We start from the raw sequence: 21,986 nt of genomic DNA on the forward strand, positions 1-21,986 counted from the left end.
AAGAGAGGAGGCTCATTGAGCTGATTCGCAGGGAAAGCGCACGCCAGCACAAGAGATTGCAGAGGTTGCCCTTCTCGAGCACCTGAACAAAACGCACGCAGCTGCTGGCTGGAGAAGTGGAAGCGCTCAAGTTGCGACAAATCCCAGACGTTCCGACATCGTCGCACTCTGCCACACCACGCGAAGTGCGAATGCTGCAAAGAGCCTACATCAGGCTTGAACTAGGGGAAACGCATTGCTCAAACATACACGGAATTGTCTCGTCGTTACCGCGTTGTGCATTATACCTCACGACCTCCAGCCACTGGGATAGGGACTGCGCTTTGAGCGGCCGACTGCTGTAATCACAACACACACAGCCCCGACTTGTGTGGCTGATGTTGGACAGCTCATTGCAACAAGCTGATGTGGTGATGCTTGTTGGTAAAAGGCTCGCAAGCTACTGAGCTAATTATAGCACAACCTCTTTGTTCACAATTGACACGGCTGTAAACGTCGTTCAGAATGTGTAATGGAGGACTGACTCAATCTCGAGCTTCTCAAGACCGTCTGCCGGTATCAATAAAACTATGGTGTGCGGCGTCTGCAAATCTCGCGATGCTGTGCGAGGCGCAACGGGTGCGAAGTGCGTCTTCATGTGCTGGTAATTGACACTGAAAAGAGCCACCGCGAGACTTTTCAATTCGTGCCTCAATGAATGATTGCTAACAACAGCATCTTCACTGGAGAAATCTCGCGTTTGGCGTGTATGATCCGGCCTTCGGTCTTCTGCGAGGGGTGTGCTCTCACGCATCTTTCCAGCATCACTATTCCGTTCCAATCTTTGCTTACCTTGTGCAGGTCGCGTGGCTTCTTTCTTTTCGTTCCATTCTCCTTTGTCACTTTCTTTCATCCACCGTGCAACACCAACAATTGGACGGTAACCTCGATGGCTTGCTGCTTTCGTCGCCGTCTCATTGTGCGCAACCTTTGTCCTCCATATCACACTGGACGCCACTTCCCGTTCAAACAAACGTAGAGATAAAGTTTGCCGTCCAGCATGGCTGCCGTCCGCTTTTCCAACTTCCGCAATTCCTGCAATTCCTGCAATTTCCTGCAATTTCTAGAGTCGAGACACTCGTCCGATACTTCGACATCGCGTTGCACGCGAGATAATCTTTCATTCTTCATTGCCCGATAATCGATAAAACACTTTCCCGCCAGTATGGCGCAACTATGGCCCTGCGCGCAGGCTGCTGGGCAGTTCGTGACCGAGTTTCCTATGCCGGCGGCCTATGCCTACGCAGCTTTCGTGGGCTCGCTAGCTGTACCACACTACTTTCCTAACATCACGACTATTCGAACACCCATTGATCCATATCCCATCAATGCTACCGACATCAACAATCTTTTGAATGAAATCCAACGGGAAGAAATCGTCACTCGCGACAGCACCATAGTTGAGATCATGTGGCGCAAATTCGAAACCTCAACTAACAAGAAGCTACCCACAAATGTGGTTGACTGTGAGAAACTCAGCCAGCAGATTGGATCCGTCCTCTCCGCGCGCGGATTTTACCCCTGGCTCCTAGACCATGTCAACTGTACCACTCGATACGAGGGCTACCAACCCCCAAAGCCTTGGACGTTCCCCGATATCAATATCCTACCATCTTGGTTAAAGAATAATCTCCAGGGGTCCAAAACCCCGGATCCAGGACCCGGGCCACCCCCAGGACCCGATGTTAAACAACGACCTTCACTTACTACTATGACGACTGTCACTGTCACAGGGACTGAGCATTTCACCGGCACTGCTTCTGAAGCCTCCTGGATAGAGGAACCGCGAACAGCTCAAGCCGACGCCGACAATTCGTGTTATTTGCCGAGCTGTCTGACATTGACTTCGACGAGGTGGGCGAGGGAAACTGTGTCGGTGACTCATACCACGACTCCGCCTTCGGGACCGACTGTGGCTCCAACTTCGAATGTAGATTCAGAATCAAGTGGGAGTTCAACGTCAACTGACTCTACTTCTCATGTTGCAGATGGACGTCCGACTGACGAGCCTGACTGGAAGGGCGCAGGTTCGCAAGCTGGATCTGAGCCGACAACGAATCACGCCCAGACAGATACAGATACTTCGGATTCAACCAATGAGCCTCCAAGCAAAGACTCCCAACCCGAGCCTCCCGGGAAGCCAAGTTCTACCACGCTTTCGAATCTACGGGACTATCTTTGGGCGCAGGTTTCTAAATCCGCTAATCAGTTAAGCTATTACTACGGATTTACCACCAATAGTAGCCGTGTCGACGATCTGGTTGTAAAAGATTTGGACTGGCTGGCTGGTGGCCACTCTGAGAACATGATCGAGAATGATGTCGCCTGGATGGTCTTCAAAGCCATCACTATCATACCCTGGTCCTCGCACGAAACGGGAGCGAAATGGTGCAGTGACAAGATGGCCCAGGTCTTTGTACCTGACCTGTTCGTTGATGCGTGTACGCATGTTGATAAGGACCTCAGAAGTGCGGCGTTCCGGCGTGCCGTGCTTGAGCTTCCGAACACAAAGAAGCGGAACTGGCAAGTTTGGGCAGACTGGCTGGCCACACCTTTTCAGAAAGCTCGCGCAGTCCCGGCGTCCATTACTGGAACTCTATCGAAGTACTGGCGCGTTGTCATTGACGACCAGCTCAGGGATGATTTTTCAGCTGCTGGGGAAGTGGTGACATTCTTCACTCGTGAATGGTTGCCATGGTTATTCTCCGAGCTCTTCGGACCCCCTAGATTTGCCGACGAACTTGCTCGCTCTGTCCTCATCATAGCAGCGACCATCATCGTCCATGGCTTCCCTCCCATCTACGCTCAATTGCAAACCCATGGTAAACTTGCATGGATGATCCTTGGTGTCTTCATGGCCTGGTGTATCCGAGTGCTCTCTGCCAACCTGGGTGGCTTTTGCTATTTCGATCTCGCGTGTTTCGGCATCGGCTATGTCGCTTCGGAGATCCTCTATCGATTCACGCAACCTGAGTATAATACGCCGAGGCGACTACGCCAGTTCATCTTCCAGTACGTCGATGGCCTCTATCGTAAGGTGCAGGGCTGGCGGCGCGTCGAAGTTGTGGCGGTTCTTGCGTACGTGTACTTATTGTTAACTCCGGCGAAACAATGCCCACACCCTAGGATCCGGCTGCCGCTTTTCTGTACTCTCAGCGCCATGACTGCGTACCATCTTACGCGCCTATACGTAGCTCTAGATCCTTGGACACTTCCATACCAAAACGACGAGGTCTTGATCGCGGCCGTTCAGCACCGATCTAGGCCAGTGATGGGAATGACCAGACTCTATCCCTTGGGTGTCTTGGTCCTCACGTCTGCGATATGGGTACTCTGCTACGAGTGTCTCGACTGGAAGATAATGATCTTCATTGCCTATCTCAGCGGCCGCATTGGCTACAGTCTACCACCTCCTCCAGACAATGAGGTACCAGTGCACGTCCAGATCCTGACTCGCCCATTGGCATATGCTGCGGAACTACATCTCGATCTCGAGGTACTCCAGCTCGGCAGCGTGGGACATCATCATATCCCCTGGAATTGGTGGTGGACCACCATGTACGGGACTACCCTAAATCTCGTTCTCCATGCTTCGTCCACCTACTACTTTCACAGAGTCGAAGGACAATGCTCTCCCATCAACCCGGATCGTTGGCCAGGCATAGCTATCCTCGCCTCCGTGCCGACTGTCTTTTTCATACTCAGGCTTTATTTCCGCGATATTCCCGGCAAGCAAGCGCTCGAAGGCCCAATACAGTACTGCTTCTGGTTGAGTCTCGTCGCTTCGTGTGCTGTGTACTCTATCTGGTCAACCGTATGGGATTCTTGTGGTCAAGATGCGTCAGTGGCGATCATCACAGTCCTGCTTTGGTCACTGGTGCGCTGGAGGTTTGGTGCGATTGGCTCCATCTGGAACGAGCTTCCTACCATTCCACCGACAGTCAGGAGGAAGAAGGAGGCAAAGAACAAGCAACCAGGCCCTCCGGGTTACATTTCGGATCCTCTGGATGCGAACGATGGAGGTTTTGCAGTGCGTGATAATGCAGCCATTGATGCAGGGGCCATCAGTATTGGAAACCCTCCTGTAACTTCGCATGGGTCAGTTACTTTACAGGACGGTAGCCAGGCTAACTTGTACTCCGCTCCCTTGCCTGCCAACGCGCAGCCTACCAATGTCATCATTTCGGACGGCCAAAATCGACGGGGTCTCCCGCAAGAATTTGATCCGGAGACTGCGGTGGTCCTCGACGTTGTCCATGGTGAAACTGTTGCTATACCGGGATACCCCCACATCAAGATCACGTATAGAGGCCGTTGTGATGGAGACAATGAAGGCGATGGAGGCGATGGAGGCGATGGAGGCGATGGAGACGATGGAGACGATGGAGACGATGGAGGCGATGGAGACGATGGAGACGATGGAGACGATGGAGGCGATGGTGGTGATGGGCCAGGCGGTGATCGAAGGAATGATGGGCCAACTGTACCAGATGAAGGTGAAGGCTCATATGGTGAAGAGGACCCAGCTGGTAGTCCATCTGCCCCAGCGCTATCATCACCACGATCTTCGCCGCAACCAGGCGATGAACCAGAAGATGAACCAGGAGATGAACCAGGAGATGGAGGAGGCGACAGTGATGTGAGCGATGGAACTGATTACGGTTCATTAGGGAAGCTCCCGTTCAAGCACAGAGCTTCCCAATGGTCTGATTCATCCGAATCGGAAGGTCCATCGCAGTCGCCTAATCCTTCTCCTCATCCACCGCGAGATCCGCCATCAGGTTTATTTGACTCTCAGCCGGAAGCGCCTGAAGGACAAACTCCCTCGAACACGCCTCCGCTGGGGACCTCAACATCGCCTGAGTCAAGTACTTCGCCAACGTCAGCCGTACATTCTGTCAACGGCGCAACGGAAGACGAACCTGATGAAAGCGAAGATGAAATAAACGATCACCTGCTCAACAACCCGAAGCTAGGAATGCCAAAGCCCCCGGGGCGCCAATTTATTGCTGATCGAGATCGAGAGCCTCAGTCCACAGGAAGTGGCTCTGAGGTGACAGCACCAGGAAAGATCGATGACACCGCTGGCACTGGAGACGAACCGACTAGCGGCACTGACGGTGAGGATATGGCACCCGGGGCTAGCGAGGGAGAAGGGTCTTTTGAGCAAGAAGGTAGTGAATATCGTGGAAGCGAGACTGACGAGGGTGAGTCCGGAACCGCCACAGCAGTAGTTGACAAGAAGCAGGATGCCGCGCCCGGGAGTGAAACATCGGAGGCCAAGACACATACTGCTACCCCATACAAAGACGAACGTGATCCAAGTGTCACCGACTCAAATAACGGCGGGAAAAACCTGACTACACCTGATAACACGACTGCTGGGGTTATGTCTACCACAGGGATCCAGAACGAAGAGCCTGAGGGTACAGAGGCTAGCAAGGACACCGAAAGTGAAGCATCATCGGAACCGCTAAACGCACTGCCCATACGGAGCCAAGGAATTACGCTAACGCCGGTGCTTTCCCCGTCACGTGCTATATATCGCTCAGTCTATCTGACCGAACTGCGGGATGAAGACAACCAACGGTATTGGCGGTGCGACCTTTGCAACTTCATCGTAAAAGTTGGCGAGGACGATCTGCGATATCATATGTCAACAAGAGAACATGTCAAGCGCTCTAATGAAAAACGATTGGAAGCGGAGGCATTAGTTGCGAAGAACAAGCCGTCAAAAGAAACAGCGGTCAAGCCGGGACACTCCACCAAACAGGACGACAAATCTGAAACGGGTACGTCCGAAAACGACGTGCAGAAACATCCTACTTACGAAGAGCTTCAGACCCTCTTGAACCAGTTTCTTCATATGACGGTAACCACGGACATAGCCAAGGCGGGAAAGTATCTCAACTTAGCCGACGGTAATCTCAACAATGCTGTAGCCTTATTCTTCGATCAGCCGGATTACTATTTCCCGACCCCTGAAGAGGTGGAGGAAGAGAAGGAGCAAGAACGAAGGAGAGCACAAGAGCAGGCGGGGAGTCCCTCTCGTGAGACGATGAGGGAGAGACAACAAGAACGAAGGCGAGCACAAGAGCTGAAGGAGGTGGAAGAACGCTCGGCCGAGATCAAAGAAGGCCGGCGCAACTGCAAGACTTGCATAACAAAAGTGCCGGACGAGGTTTGGGACGAGCACGTACGTTCTGTTGATCACCGGAAGGAAGAGGATTCGTATCAACACTGGAAGTACTGTATGATCTGCGACTTATTTTACCGCAACTGGTATTCGCACAGAAATTATAGTTGTCATCAAAGGCTCGAACCTGACCGCTCGGAAGTACTGATCGATGACGGGAGGAATGGTTGGATGTGGTGCTCTACCTGTAATGATAGAGTGGGACAAGAAAACAGTGATCAAGAACACTTTGGCATACAGAAACACAGAGATGCTGAAGAAGCGGTGGCTAGAGGGCGTCAACAACCAGAATACTACCGGTACTGTTGGCCTTGTGGATATGGTGTGCCAGTAATCGCATACTGGGAGCATGAGAGGTCGGAAGAACATCGCAGAAATATAAGCCGACGCGTAAGCGGAGGCCCAGATGGAGGTGGAGGCGATGACGATCAAGGGAACGGAGATGGAGGCGATGGGAGTAAGAATTGCAAAACTATAGCAGAGCAAGCGAAGAAGGAAGGAAGCCCTAGAGAAAGCAAGCTTGATGAGCGAAAGGCAGACGAGAACACTGGTGAGGCGCAAGTTCCTGGAAGTCTTGCGTATAATTCAGACACTGAAGGTATGTACAACGGAAGTTCTGCCCACACGGATGACGGAAAGAACTAACGAGGCGCACAATTGTCAGGCACTACATCCATAGATGACCAAATAGGATCTCAACCTCAGATTCCATCAGGCCAAGGCAGTGAACCTGATACAAAGGATACCGCGGTCAACGCTGATAACGATGTGCCGCAGCCTCAACCTGCCATTTCCACGGTTGTTTCAGAATCTGGTAACGAGCCGGCTCCCTCCAGTCCCGCGCTTCCAGAAGGACCCAATCCTAGTCTACCCGACAACGGACAATCTACGCAATACATCGAGCAAGAACCCGCGCCGAAGACAACTTCATCTCGTGGATCTGAAGAGGACACGCCAGAAGATGCGCCTGCGTCAAGTACTGGCGAAGCAAGTGACCACAAAGGCGATGGTTTACCTATGTCGGAAGTATCGCCCGAGCACAACATTGACAAAGCGTCTGCTTCTGGGCAAATCTTACCAGAGGAAGCATCGAGTCCCCGAAATGATGCGTCTGGTCCTGGCGAAGAGGTCAAGCCTGTGGTTACCGAAGAAGAACATCGCCATCAAACGGATGCACCCGTAAAGGAGTCGATAACATCAGCTGAAGAAAAACAAATCGACCATCCTGACCAAGATCGCTCCAATGGGGTCCAAGAACAACATGACGACAAAGAGGCTGCTACCGTTAGCGAGGCAGGGACGCCTATAGAGGACGACGGAGACATGAAAGAGGAAACGAAGACCAGTCGCCGGAATAGTAGGCAACAGAAGAGGAGGAGTGCTCACAGAGGCGGAGAACACCATGAAATTGATGTGGAGAAGAAGTTCCTGGAGCAAATGGCGACAAAGGGTAATACAAGCGCGAGCGATCGAGAGCATGAAGCTGGTACTCCAGCTGCGACACGTTCGCAAGATGTCACGCGTGCGGAACATCCTAAGCCTACCAAAAATGAAGATCACGCGGACCCTCAGCCCAAGAAACCTAACGGCGAAAACGGCCCACCATCTGAGGCCATTGCAAAAACTGCGCACACGAAGCCTGTAGATGAAAAAAGGCCGGATCAGAGAACTAGAAACAAAGAGAAGGCGCGTCAGGAGGCTGAGGCGAAGAAGCTGGAACCTGAGGGCTCCAATCAAGTGATCTTTGGGGCGGGTGCAAAAACAGCAGGTGATAATACGGCAAGTATGGCTACGGAAGCTGGTAGGGAAAAACCGAAGCAGCATCGTGGAGGGCAGAAGGGGAAACACAGCAAGGATATCTATCGTGAACAGCACGGCCTGCCGCCTTTCAAGAAAGATGTTCCCGCTGACCCATCTGGGAATTTAAAAGGCACTGCAGGGACTCAAATCGGCATTGAGGACCAAAGTCGCGCTGTGAATGGTGGTAAAAATGACGGTAATGGCGGTAGCAACGGGCTTGATAGTGGAATTGGCGGACAAAGTGTGGATGTACCTCCCGCCAAGAAAGTAAGAGGTGGTGGACCTCGCAAACGAGAGGACTTTGAGACATTTGAAGAGTTCGAGCAGTATCAGCGAAATAGAGCGGAGAAGAGTAAGGAGCAAGCAGCTCTGAGAGAGAGAGCTGAGGCGCGTAAACCGCAAGCAGCTCTTGAAGAGACTGGAAAGGCGGATGAACGATCGACAGACAGTACCCAACCAATCGCTGGTCCATCTCAGCCCAAGCCCAAGCAGGAACAGGGTACTCAAGCTGCTGCTTCATCTGATCTTCAATCAGGAAGGATACCGTCAGCTGGAGGTGAAGAAGAAGAGCACGGTGAACCTAAGGGAGACGAGCGAAAGGGAGACAAGCGAAAAGGAGACGAGCAAAGTAGTAAAAAAGCATCCAGGAAAGGTAAAAAGCAGGCTAAAAAGAAGAAGGGGAGGTGATTTCGAGACAAGTTCGATTTGGAGATCAACCATTTCTTGGCCAATCGTCGCGAGATCCTAGGGATGCCGCGCTTGCTGAACTGCTCAGACGGTCCCGGTTCGGCAAATTCGTCGCGAGATGCTGAATCGACCGAAAAGCTTCGCTTGGAACTGGAACAGAGAAGATGAGGTTCGACTGCACGTCAGCCAGCGAGTGATCTACCTTTGTCCGATGCAGCACTGCGGTACTTCAATTCTTGATTCCGCTTCAACCCAAACCCTGTCGATAGAACAAGCAAGGGAGATTGAGGGGACTTTCCCGTCCCATCCATGTCTCCCCTTTATCCAATTTTCACCGCTCCAACTACCTGGCGCAAGTTTGAATGGGATGCGGCAATCGCAGATCGTTGCGGGGACGAAGCGGCGAAAGGAGAGCATTATATCGATTACCCATTTGCCGTGGCACCACATCCTACGCCAGTACGAACGCGTTCAGTTGCTTCGCACCACAATGTTGCAGCATGTTGATGGATCTACACAATAGCGTAATATTTGTTTATGTTCAGGCGTTTAGAAAGTACGTAATTCTGCGTTAATTTGTTTATGATGAAAATGAGTATTCGTGTGCGTATAATCTTATGGTAAAACCTACTTGATATCCAGCACGGCTACATCCTACCACGCGCATCTGATTGTGCTCGAAATGGTGGGCACCATAATACGTGTTTACTGCCCACCGTTGGGGTCTTCACCGTTCTGACAGAACATTGTGCGAACAAATCCTTGGGCTTTTCACTGTTGCCAAGGCTTTCCATTCCCGAGATTGTGAACTTATAATGATTTTCCCAGAGTAACCTGGGTTGCTCAACTTGGGCTCGACTTGCCGTGTTAAGCCTCTGGTTATACCCTTTTCCAACTCCTCTGACTTATCAACCCCCACCGTCAAAGGTAACCGCAACGACTACGTATGCTCTCAGAGAAGTGCAGGGCACCAATAGACTATATGGCTGACATCCTCCACCAGAACAGTTCTCATTACTACGAGCCTGCTAAACGCCAGATCTCGATCGACGAGGATTACAGCGACTGTGACGAAATGTCTCAATCTAACAACCCCAACCTAGTGACTCCGCCTGACGACATGGAAGGCATTATGACACAGCTTTCGCAACTCACCATGAACGCGCAAGGTCCACAGGATCAACTACAGAGTCAAGCGCCTGCTCAATCCATCTCCGAAGCCGTACTAGCCGCCAACTGGGTCCGCATCTTCGAACACCATCACCCCACTCAAAAGCACGTGTTGAACCCATACCGTGACTCTGACAAGCAGATGACCAGCTTCATCCGCTCGTGGTTCGCCTTCTCCGAGCTCAAAGGCTTCCTGCATCTCGATTCTTTGGTCAATGCAATGTCTACTACTATGGAGCCAGGTTCCGATGTAGAGGACCCAAGGAAGAAGTATACGTCCTTCGAGCAGTGGTATGGTGATGCAGAGAAGCCGCCAGGCTGGATATTTGATGGGGAGACCGAGAGTCTTGTGCTGTATTCGCGCTGGCTTGCAAGTAAGGGTTTGGGTGCGCAGATTGCTGAGCAGGGGCCTGGTGCTGGGGTCGAACAAATCGGGACGCAGACGCAGACCGATGATGTCGAGGGTCAAGATGCAGGCCTTTCGGACCAGCTTCAGCGGATGCAGATCGATGACATGATGCTGGACTAGGTACTTCGAAGGCAGTCCACCTTTCGTGGTTCGGTGTTGACTTTGGTGTTGCCTGAAGGCTGTGCGCGTGGATTATGTGAAAGCTCGGGAGACGATGTAAGCTGAAAATATTTGTTGCGCTGGAAATGTTCGGGGATTGCATCATAACCGTAACCCCAATATGTAGAGAATACCATGCTTCAAAGTCATGAGAAAATACGAAATTGATCAAAATTCTCTGGTTCGTGACAGGTATCATTAATTCATCGACCGAAGGCCGTGCATTATGCATTAGAATTCTATATAGATCGACGGACAATGTAGTATCTACAAGAATGGAAGCTTGTCGGTAGTGATGTATATCTTCCCAGGTTCTCCGGGTGGCACCCTCGCTATTTCCGGTGAAGGCGGCGATTCGGCATTCATTGGGTTATAAAGCAAAGTAAAAACACAAAGCCGCTATTGCCCATAACGGCGCTGCCTTGGACCCATATCCCCGGGAGGCAGCGCCCTTTGCAGATTCAGAAGGCGAAGAGCCTCCTGTCGCACTCGGCGTACCAGTCGATGTCGTAAACGTTCCGGTCGCGCCTACGTACTCCACTACGATCTTTTCAACAGTCATTACTGCGTCTTTTGCGGGCGGGCCTCCTGTCCAGCCGGGATTGGCATCGGTCCTAGGAATGATCAGCGGATAAGTATGTACGGGCATGTGGAAAGGACTTACCAATGCGCAATCATCAACTGCACCGGCTCCGTGGGGATGTTCTTATCAAACGTGTTGACGAGCTTGCCGTCCATCAAGAAATACGCTTTGGACTCCGTCCGGACGAGTTTGTACGTGTGAGAGTCATCCGTCTGGTCTGTGGTGACGTTTAAATTGACCTGCTGGATCGGTTGGTCTTTTGACATGCCCTGGACGACTGCCCAGTTGACGTTGGTGCGGGTCAAATATTCCATGTCGACTTCGTTGTTGTCGCTGCCGTAGAGGAAACCGCATTGACACGTGCCAGCCTCTCCACTCATCTTGACTGTCATTTCGAGCGAGCCGACGGATATTTTCTTGGTGCTCATTATCTGGGCGGAACTCAGACCCACGGTGCTTTTAGGGTCGTATGTTTGGCCGCCGGGGACCTTGAGCTTTAGGGCGCCGTCTGCAACTTCGACGTTTTTCGGGTCCATCTGCCGCAAGTAAGGGTTGTCGTTGGAGCCGCCATAGCCTCTGGTGTCGACGATCCACTTGCTGGAATCTATTCCGTTTTCGAAGGTTGTGGTTTCGCTTGTGACTTGGTCTTCGGAATAAAGGCCTAGCATGGGCTGGACGTCGTTAGCGATGGTGCGTCCCTGCAGTTTCGCAGAATGCGCGCTGCAATCGTGTAGGGCGAAATACCTTTGACGCGTCGGGAGTCTGGTCGTTTGAGACCACATCACTTCGTGCTCTGATTATCGGTATCTCATGGTGTGTCTCTGCTGGCGGTCTGGAGGGAAGAGTAGTTGTTGCTGAAGGTGTCTGTATAGGCACGCGAGGCGCATGTGGTACTGATCCGAGCGTAGGGTAACTGACAGCGGCACGCTGCCGGGGATGTTGTGCTACATCAGTGGCAGCTGCCAAGGCGCTGAGGGCGTAGTCCAAAACCTTCATTGCAGGTGTTTCGCAGTGCGAAAATCTTTATCCTAGAGAGGTAGAATTTAATCTGCAAACAAGCGGACCCCCTATGCATTTTATTGTGACCCGTCAGACTCTTCTAAAATCTCCGAATATTGAAAAAACCCTAGTCCCTGATTAGGTCGCAATTTTATGGGTTTAATTAGCTTTGGAAGGATAAGGCGGCATGGCGACTCCGGTCCTTGCCACCGAAGGATTTAATCGCAAGGTTTGATGTTATCGATTTGACTGAGCACATAGCTTAGGTAGGAGCAGGTCAAATAAGTGTACACAGATCAGCATGCCGATCTCATACATTGTGAAACCGTACCGCGCGCGTGGGTGGAAAACAAAGTGGGTGCAGTGGGCACCGTGGGAGCTTGTCAAAATGAAGGCGTGCTAGTCCCATAGGGGACATGTCAAGCCCAAAAGAGACCTGTCATCCGAAAGAGGATTGGTCAGTCGACCAATCAAGGCTGCCCACGCGATCCGCAAATGTGGGGAGACGACCAATCAGACGCTGCTCACGCGATCCGCAAATATGGGCAACAGTGTGGGTGCTCCCCTGATTCCTTAGCCCCCAAATCAAACCTGCGTTCTTCCTCTCTGCTAGCCTGCCTGCTGTGCGATGCTGAGAAGCGCGTGGTAACAACGTTAGTCTGGTCTTGTCAGGCTTCTTTCCGGACTGCCTACGGAACGACTCCGGCCCAGGAATGGACCGGTCGCGTGCTATAGCATATATACTATGGTTGCAGCCATAAGTAATGTTAGTGGGTCCGCCGAAGGGGTGTTTAGCGGCTACTTCTTAGCAGTGAATTGTATTGATTTTGGAGCTGTAAAATACATAACAAAGCTTAGAGACTTGCCCTGTTAGGTAAGCGTCTATAGTACATAATAGCTGAGACCTCTAAGGATAGCTATAATTTCTTAGGCGTGTATAAATTGCCTAGTAAGCCAAAAATAACGTTACATTACTAGGTCTAGAGGGTTCTGGTAGCTTCTGTTACGAACCAGGTAGCAGTGGGGAGATCCGAGCGCTTATGAAGGCAGAAGATGCAACGACCAGGGTTACAACAAGACAAAGACACGCCAAGTCGCTTAGATAACAGTCACGTGACTCGCTCAGCTGCTCAGGGTTCCTGAACACCTGAGCAGCCAAGAGATGCCACGTGACCTGCTCAGTTGCTCAGGGCTCCTGAACAGCTGAGCAGGATCTCTACATAAGGAACACGAGAATGGACCTACATCCTCGTGTTCAACCTAAGTTTCAATCTATCGTTTGGATTCACTCAGGCCTCCCTTATTGACTCGTTACACTTCGCAAGATACTTCCGTATCAACAAGAACCCCTTTCTCCTTCCCTCAGTAAGTCTTGCCCGAGAACCAACCTTAACCCATTTAGGACTAGCTACCCTTTCTGGATTTAACAGCTTCTCTCGGAGCCGTCAGATGTCGGCCAAAACTAACATTACTTACCGTCGCAACCATAGTACAATCCTAAGGCTACTCCCTAAGTATTCACCTTAATGTACACGTGCATCCCGATTTCGAGTTGTCTACTACTTGGTGTGACCACGTAGTATTACCGAGAACGGTGGCACCCGTTCCTTCAATGGCGGACGCACTTTCCCATGACCGGAAAGCGAACAGAATCAGCTCCTGTGAAATTAGCCTTTCTAAGTCACGCTGCTTACAATTTCACCTTCACCGCGTTGTGGCGACGAGATTTGTCGCAAGGCAGCGAAAATCACGTGCTCGCTTAGCCTTTGCTCCACTAGCGTGTTTATATTGGCTGTCCCACAACTTCCGGCGATCACCTTTACACTTTACTACAATATACCCACTTGAGTCGTCCTCTGTTAGGGCTCCACTCAGTATGCCGACCTTCCATGGCCGGCTGATAGCCGCAAATGTATTTATAGTATGTACAAGCCATCGCACAATTCGCAATCTTTCACTGACTCGCGATAGGCATCTGGCGGCTGAGCACGCGTTTGACTCACTGCGTGGCCGATGCAGTGGGCTCGAATCTGTAGTCGCCCCGCTAATCACATGGCCAAGCGTCTCGACGTCGTCAATACCGAACTGTGCGGTACACGTCTCGCAGTGAAAGAACTACGTCAGAACCGCTGTGAGCTTCCACCAGGGTTTTCTCTGACTTCACCCTATTCAAGCATAGTTCGCCATCTTTCGGATCCCAACAGCTATGCTCTTACTCGAATCCATCCGAAGACACCAAAATCAGTCGATAGTGTGGCTAAAGGGTTCCGACCTCGTTTCACTTTCACTGCGCGCCCGGGCTTGATACCCAAACACTAGCATAGTCTTTGGTCCGTGATTCAAGACAGGCCGCTTACAGCCATTACGACGGGTCGACGTCTTGTCATATGATGCATTGCTCGTGGACAACTCACCACGTTCTCTCTCTCTCCCTCACTTCACCTCAACCCCAGTCTCGACCTCAACGACAGTTCGCCAGAGCGGTCCGCCGCTAGCCTTACCGAACACCATGCACCAGCTCATGTGGCGGCTTCGGCTCGGGTCAATCATGGCTGGCTGCGTGGTGGGCTCAGTTGACAGTACAGACCAAGGGCATTCCCAGCTCATGTTGCAGGCCGTGTGGAATCTGAGGGCTTCGTGCCTGGCCTACCTGCAACCTCTCACCTGAGACCCCTAGCGGTTTGCTGTCCTCTGATGCCTGGTGCTAGTACGCTCTTGTCGCTCGCCTTTCCCCCCTGGGTTTGCTCGGCATGTTGAATGGCAAGTGATCGCCATCCTTGACCTTACCGGCGACCAGGATTCTAATGTTCTGGAATGCACCGTGGCCGTTTTCATTGCGTGGCACTGGCTGGCAACACTTACTGGTCTCATTCTGAGCTGCTTCACCGACATCGCTCGTTGTCAACCTATCCGCTCAAGCTCATCATTGGTTGGTTCCATTTACTTGCCCTTAGCAACACGGGCAGAAGACATCACTCAACACGCACCACAGCCACAACTACCAAAGCCGCAGCCTTTCCCCACTTCAGTCCTCAAAGTTCTCACTTGAGTATTTGCTACTACCACCAAGATCTGCACTAGAGGCCGTTCGACCCCGGGTCACCCCCAAGGCTTCGGCAGCTATCGCCATGGCCACCGCGACTGCCACCAAGTCTGCCACCAAGTCTGCCACTGAGACTGCCACTGCCCACCAGCATTCATTCCATCTAGCAGACGGCGCACCATTGTATCATCAACAAAGCTAGAAGCCACGCCATCAACTTGACCTCAACTTCCACTTCCCCGCCCAACAACCTCAACGCACGCTTGCAGCTTGGACACACCATTCAGGACGTTGACCTTAATCACGCCGACCCAGCGCACCCGACCGACCGAACGGAATGTGTGAAAACCACGGCACCGGACAGAAGGCGACTTTTCTCCCGGGCGCTCGCGATCTGCGGATTGGTGCAGCGTTGAGCTCGGTCGGATGAACGTTAAGGATTTGGTATGGAGTGTGGGTCGAGGATGCAGGATCCCTTGCGCTCGGAAGATGGGATCGGTTGGTTTGGATAATGGTGTCGTTGGATAAGAATGATATTGGTAGACGGATGTGGGAGCAGTAGCATGGGATTGGGTTCACGAGTTACGATCACGAGTCACGATCATGTACACTACGAGCATTTGCATTTGCATTGGATGGAGTTTGGGTCTGGGGTCCGCGCATACAGTCACGTCTTTTAGGGTGTTGAGGATACTCTACGTTCGCCTTACGCGTGCACGCTGTTGGGCGTGGTCCTGCTGAGGCTTGGGATGTTTCGTGCGCATATAAGACAGATCAAGACGATCAATCAAAAACGGTGGCTTTCAAAACTCTTTGTTTCGGTCACTTTGTCTTCATGTCTTCTTCTCTGTCTCCACCATCTAGGCTTCCGCTCACCCAATCGTGAACGTTCCATTCAGCCTCAAATCCCGGCTACTCGCCCCAACCCAAACCCCATACTCTCCCTTCTGCAATTTCCACTGCTGAGCCACTACATCCCAAATACTCAGATCCCTCCTCGTCAGCTGAAACTCGACTGCCTCCGTCTTCCCCGGCTCCACATGCACCTTCTGGAACCCGCGGAGCTGTCTCACAGGCGCGTCCGCAATGCCCACATACAATTGCGCGACTTCCGCTGCGACAACATCTCCCGTATTCGTAACATTCGCCATAACAGTAAGCACCTCCTCCCACAGCTCCGGATGCCCACCCTGCACAATCGCCACGCCCTCATCAGGATACTCCTTCGTCCCATTCTCCACCCCACCGATCTCCAGCGCCCCATACTCAAACGTAGTATACGTCAATCCAAACCCGAACTCGAACCTCGGCTCGATGCCATTCTTGTCGAAAGCGCGGTAGTCAATGTACACTCCCTCCTCGAAGTCATCCTGCGGGAAGTAGTCAAATGAAACCGACGAGTTGAGCAGCGCGCCGTAATCTTCTTCCTGCTTAGCTATTGTGTACGGCAACTTGCCGCTCGGTGCGACGTCCCCGTAGAGGATATCAACGAGGGAGTTTCCGCTTTCCTGGCCGGGCAGACCGGCGAAGAGGACGGCCGTGATGTTCGGGTGCGAGATCCAGGCGTCGACTGTGCGGATGCCTGCGGAGTGTATCACGACGATGGTGTTCGTGTTATTTGCTGCGACGTTTTGGATAAGTTTGTCGCTGAACTCGTCGGTTAAGGTTGTGCGGTCGAAGCTCTCAGATGCGTACGCATTTACGAAGACTATGGCTGCCTCGGCATTCACGTACGGCGGGTATGGGTTCTCGGAGTCGAAGTCCCAGCGGATGGTGCCGCGGTTCTTCGCGATGCGGTCGGAGATGGCGTGGAAGGGGCTGATTACGTAGGAAGGTGTGTTGCTGCCCGAGCCGCCGCCGGTGATCATCGTGCCGTTGAGGATGTTCCAGCCGAAGTTTACTTCGTAGCCGCCGCCGAAGCGGGAAGGGTTCTCCCATGGAGTGGACTTCACAGTAGCGTCGTAGCCGTAGACGCTCAGGAACTTGGGATTTTTCAAGGGCAGCGTGTTATTGACGTTCTTCACGAGGACGGTTCCAGCTGAGCCAATTTCGCGGATCAGCTCTGGGTGGTCGTCTTGTACTTCGATGGGCTGGTGCTTGACGGTGTTGGAGTACACGCCCACAGCAGGGTAGTCCTCATCTTGTTTGAGTTGGTACCAACTGGCCAGTATGCGGGTCGCCATGTCATCGAGGCGTTCGGCGCTGACGCTGCCATTGTTGACGGCCTCAGTGAGGTTCTTGCCCCAGTATCCGCCATCTGGCATGACCATGTCCAGCCCAGCATTTGCCGACGCAACTCCAGAGTGGTGCGCGCCCCAGTCGCTCACAACAAAACCTTCAAACCCGAATTCGGTCTTGAGAAGGCCATTAAGCAGCTTCGAGTTCTGGCAGCCATACGAGTTGTTGGCTCGCTGATAAGAACACATGGCCGAAGCTGCACCCTCGCGGAAGGCGTTCGCGAAGGGGAACGCATACAGCTCGTGTATCGTGCGATCATCGACATTGCTTGATACAGCGTCGCCCAGATCGCTTTCTCTTCTGCGGAACTCTTGCTCGTTCAAAAGCCAGTGCTTTGGCGTAGCAATGACACCGTTGTCTTGGATACCGCGAGTGATGGCGCCCATGCCCGCACCTGCAAGATACGGATCCGCGCTCAGGCCTTCCCAATTGCGTCCACCTCTTGCGACGCGACCTAAGGGTCCTGCGACTGGGCCGAGTGCTACATTAATGCCCTTTCCACGATACTCAGCGCCTAGCGCATGCCCGTAGCGGTACATGAGGTCGCGGTCAAAGGTCGCAGCTACGTGAATTCCTGCTGGAAAAGCGGAGACAAACTCCTGCCCACGAATTCCATCCGGGGCATCGGCGAAGCAAAGAGGTGGGATGTCGAACCTCGGGATGGCGCCTGAGTTACCAACGCATTGTCCCGTGTAGCCGCGAGTGATGTTCGCCTTCTCTTCTAGTGTCATCTGAGCGACAAGCGCTCGCGCTCGAGAGTAGGAGTTTGCCCATGCTTCATTGCTTGTCCCGTTACCAATTGCTGCAAGATGTTAGTTTCTTTGGCTTTGGATGTCTATATTACACTTACGGGTTGGGTATACTGCAGGGCTCTCGCCGTACAGCGGAACCTCGGATGGGATGTAACTGCTATTCTGGGCTGCACACAGAGAAGCAAGCGCCGCAATCGGCGCAATGCTGGTAATAGACCTCATATTGTGTTGCGGTCGGCTCCGGCCTGTCGTTCGATTGCTGAGGTTCCCATGGCTTTCTTTTAACATCCGACATCCTGGAAAGTCTTCTACCGAGAACCCGAAGCTTGAGCCGCACCGGTCCTCGTTACGAGCACAATTTGCGGGGAAGAGGTGACATTTGTACAAGAACGGGCCGTTTTACAAGCCGTTGCCTTGGCAGACATGGTGTTAGTCCTGTTGTTGCTCGTTTGTGAGGGGCGGCTGAATGTCGGATGGCGATCCCTAAGCTGCATATGCGGAATCGGCACCTGTATGGTAAGGCGCGGTTTCTCGCAGCGGATACAAGAATGTGAATGTCACGAGAAGCCTTGTCAAGGTGCCATCGTGGGGCTAAGACTTGCTTGGTAGTGGGGATGCGGTGGTGTTGAGATCGGGACCTGTGATGACGTCAGCATAACGCTAGCCTCTTCTGTACTGGAAGCGCCTTTCTCCTTCTACCAGCCGCGCATGTGGAGACAGTCCGGCATGCTACACTTTTGGACATGCTGTATCACATACACAATATTGGCAACTTTAATTTTAACATTCATCGCAAATAAATACTGTGCAAATGTACTGCCCAGCCTTACAGCTGAATCGTTCGTAACCCAGGCAGCCACAGCCCCCACCGCACCTCACATCCATGAATACACATAGCACACTTGTTAAGAAGACTAACACTCCATCTTCAAACCCTATCTACCAACCATGACCGTCTACCGCTCCCACAAACCCCCCAAAATCACCCCCCTCGACAGATATCTCTACACCCTATGGTCGCGCCCCCATCCGCCGCCGCTGCGTGACCACCTTCTTCCATCTCGCCTTCCTCACCTCCTGGCTCTCCGACATCTCAAACTACTTCCACTCCCTAGCCACGTATTTCGAAACCGGAATATTGCGACCTCATGGTGTGGCGATCCGGCCTGATATGAGATATGTGAAATTTGACTGTCTGGAGAGAGAGCTTGGGAGGAGGGGTCGATCAGCATCTTGGACCCTGGTACCGGGGCTGGGGATGGGAGGAAGTGTGCGGATCAGGGGATGTGTGTTGTTTGACAAGATGCCGGGTGAGATTAGGATGCAGATTTATAAGGAGGTATTTGCGCTAGATCCGCGTGTGCATATACGGCATCCGTCGCTGGAGGGTGTGATTAGTGTCTCGCGCTGTCGAAGGAGAAACGATGAAGGCATGGAAATGGAAAGTCTTCAACATCTGGAGTGTAGGAGTGGGGAAGGAAGGAATGGTAAGGAGGCGGCGGGATTACCTCTGTTATTGACTTGTCGAAGAATGTGAGGACAAAATGCGGGAGATTCGTTTTCCAATCAAGCTGACATAAGAAAGATACTCCGAGACTGTAAATCTATTTTACACCGCCAAAACATTCGACTTCTCACTCGACACCTGCTTTACCACTTTCTTGCAATCCATTCCCCAAGCACGCCATAGACAGCTTAGATCTATAGTGCTGTACGCCGTGCCAGAAACGAGGCGCCTCACCAACGATGGGGATTACCTCTTTACCATGGTCAAAGCGCGCTTGGAGAAGTTGACAGGCTTGCGCAGCTGTCGGATTGTTCTTAAGCAGGGTTATCGTGCGGTTAGCCTCGTCTTGGATACGCTGCACAATCGGATGGCGGAGTGGCCGCATAGGCGTGCTTTTTCCGTTGACATCGTGCAGCATGAGGAGGTGGAGGATGAAGATAACCCGTGGGGCTCTGAGGGCAGCGTGGATATGGTGTGTGTTGATAGGTACAAGCTGCTTAAAAGGTGGACGGCGGATGATGAGCTGAGCAAGGAGGATATCCATGAGTTTTGTTCGTGTCGTAGAAGGTGAGAGCATGAAGGGATTGTTTCTGTTCTGTAAATGGGAAGGATACATCACCAGGTCACTGAATCAGCTTCAAGAGGCAGCATGTCATCAGAACGCAGTCAAATTTTCTATCTTACAAAAACAAAAACAAAAACCCTTCAAAAACCCATAATGCCCGAAGGCCACCGTACTCCCAACCCCCACCAACCCCCAAGAACCACCACCGCCTCACTTACGTACGAGCACACGAGCCCGCCGCAAGTGAGGCGGGGTGTTCTTATCAAACACCAGCGCCTCCCCATCCCCACCCACAATCTCCACAGAGCCGTCGCTCTCATTGCTGCCCGACGAGTCGATGAGCTCGGGCGTCCCCGAGCGCATCGAGAGCTTGGCCTCGACATCCCAGGTGATGTCGTGGAGCACCGACCACGTGCTCATGCACTTGTAGTGCACCTCGTCGAGCTGCTGGAGTGCGGAATCGGCCCCCGCACGGGCATGGCGGAGCTGTCGCTCCAGGGTGGCGCAATCGCCACAGGTCTTGTCGGCGGCGGCGGCGAGGGAGGAGCGCGCCTCTTCGAGGGCCAACTGGGCGGCAGCAAGCTCGCGCTTGCGCTCAGCACCAGCGGCCCTCTCAGAGGCGAGGTCCTGGGCGGCGACGGTGGCGTCCGCTTGGGCGGCGGAGAGCTCGTGCCGCACGGTGCGGAGGTCCTCGCTCGCCCGGTCGAGGGTGCTGTGGAGGGAGGAGGTCTTGGCCTCCAGGCCGGCGTTGGTCTGTTGCGCCTGTTCCCAGGCGGACTGGTACTGGGCGAGCTGGTGGTACGCCTGGGCGGCGTCGAATTGCGCCGAGACGGCGGCTTGGTGGTTCATCTGCTGGGCGGCGAGGCCCTTCTTCAGAGCGGCGATCTCGCCGTTCTTCTTGGAGACTGTACGGGAGTGCTTGATGCCCATCTCCTTCTTCTCCTTCTTGAGGGTGTCAAGCTCGGACTTGACAGCGGCGAGATCAGCCTTCACGGCGGCGAGCTCAGAGGCGTCTGCGACAGGCGTGATATGCTCAAGAGCCTTCTTCTTGAAGACCTCAAGCTCAGCCTTGGAGGCAGTGAGCTGGGCAGTGATGGAGCCAATCTCTTCCGTCTTCGAGGCGAGATCACGCTTCACGGTGGAAAGCTCAAGCTGCGCGAACTTGACTTCGAGGGCGAGGAAGTCGGGGTCCTGGAGAGTATACTTCTTGGGGTCGTCCTCACGAGTCTCCATCTTGGCGTCATAGAGCTGCAACATGTCAGTATGTGAACAAACGGCACAGGGAGGGTTAACTGACATCGGCACGAAGCTGCTTGATCTCCTCATCGCGGCGCGCAAGGTCCTCCTTGGCCTTCTCCAGGCTCTTCTCGGCCTTCTCCTTGCCCTCGTACTCGCGCAAGACCTCCACGTTGAGGTCGGCAACTTTGGCTCCGACCTTCTTGCAGCAGGCAGGGGTAGTCAAGGGCCTCGTGATACGCACGAAAGCGCGGTCAACGTACTTCAGGCTTGCACCGTCGCGAAGGAGGTCAGCCTCGATGCGGTCGACTGTCTCAGACTCGCCACGGATGAACTCGACGGTGTAGGCCTTGTCAGATATCTTGTGCTCGAAGGCGCCAGAGGTGAAGTCGGCGGCGTGGGTGTTGAAAGACGTGTTGTGGTCGAAGGCGCCAGAGGTAAACTCGGTGTCGTAGGTGCCGTAGGTGCCGTAGGTGCCGTAGTTGTCGTAGCTGTTGAAGGTGTCGTAGTTGTTGAAGGTGTCGTAGCTGTCGTAGGCGCCGTAGTTGTCGTAATTGGCATAGTGGGCGTAGCTGGAGTGGTTGGCGTAGCTATCGTAGGAGC

General features: G+C 53.0%; 6 protein-coding genes across 6 annotated transcripts; 3 read left to right on the forward strand and 3 right to left on the reverse strand.

Moving 5' to 3' along the window:
* Nucleotides 1–1,039: 1,039 nt before the first annotated feature.
* On the forward strand, nt 1,040–6,880 carry N0V89_010223 (uncharacterized protein; the record flags this gene model as incomplete). Its single annotated transcript, XM_056218967.1, has 2 exons — nt 1,040–1,048; nt 1,232–6,880. The coding sequence occupies 2 exons, from the start codon at nt 1,040–1,042 to the stop codon at nt 6,878–6,880; spliced, it is 5,658 nt and encodes a 1,885-aa protein (XP_056068232.1).
* A 457-nt stretch (nt 6,881–7,337) lies between these two features.
* N0V89_010224 (uncharacterized protein) lies at nt 7,338–8,722 on the forward strand (the record flags this gene model as incomplete). The annotated part of the gene is given in 2 exon segments (XM_056218968.1): nt 7,338–7,344; nt 7,362–8,722. The coding sequence occupies 2 exon segments, from the start codon at nt 7,338–7,340 to the stop codon at nt 8,720–8,722; spliced, it is 1,368 nt and encodes a 455-aa protein (XP_056068233.1).
* Nucleotides 8,723–9,704: 982 nt separating this feature from the next.
* On the forward strand, nt 9,705–10,421 carry N0V89_010225 (uncharacterized protein; the record flags this gene model as incomplete). The annotated part of the gene is made up of 1 exon (XM_056218969.1): nt 9,705–10,421. The coding sequence occupies one exon, from the start codon at nt 9,705–9,707 to the stop codon at nt 10,419–10,421; it is 717 nt and encodes a 238-aa protein (XP_056068234.1).
* A 699-nt stretch (nt 10,422–11,120) lies between these two features.
* On the reverse strand, nt 11,121–11,825 carry N0V89_010226 (uncharacterized protein; the record flags this gene model as incomplete). Its single annotated transcript, XM_056218970.1, has 2 exons — nt 11,121–11,763; nt 11,821–11,825. The coding sequence occupies 2 exons, from the start codon at nt 11,823–11,825 to the stop codon at nt 11,121–11,123; spliced, it is 648 nt and encodes a 215-aa protein (XP_056068235.1).
* A 4,132-nt stretch (nt 11,826–15,957) lies between these two features.
* On the reverse strand, nt 15,958–18,297 carry N0V89_010227 (uncharacterized protein; the record flags this gene model as incomplete). Its single annotated transcript, XM_056218971.1, has 2 exons — nt 15,958–18,125; nt 18,174–18,297. 2 exons carry the CDS (start codon nt 18,295–18,297, stop codon nt 15,958–15,960), a joined length of 2,292 nt encoding a protein of 763 aa, XP_056068236.1.
* Nucleotides 18,298–20,357: 2,060 nt separating this feature from the next.
* N0V89_010228 (uncharacterized protein) lies at nt 20,358–21,446 on the reverse strand (the record flags this gene model as incomplete). Its single annotated transcript, XM_056218972.1, has 2 exons — nt 20,358–21,395; nt 21,441–21,446. 2 exons carry the CDS (start codon nt 21,444–21,446, stop codon nt 20,358–20,360), a joined length of 1,044 nt encoding a protein of 347 aa, XP_056068237.1.
* Between the last annotated feature and the right edge of the window lie 540 nt (nt 21,447–21,986).

Source organism: Didymosphaeria variabile, assembly GCF_027946475.1.
Source record: "Didymosphaeria variabile strain IMI 356815 chromosome Unknown scaffold_7, whole genome shotgun sequence".
Lineage (NCBI taxonomy): Eukaryota > Fungi > Ascomycota > Dothideomycetes > Pleosporales > Didymosphaeriaceae > Didymosphaeria > Didymosphaeria variabile.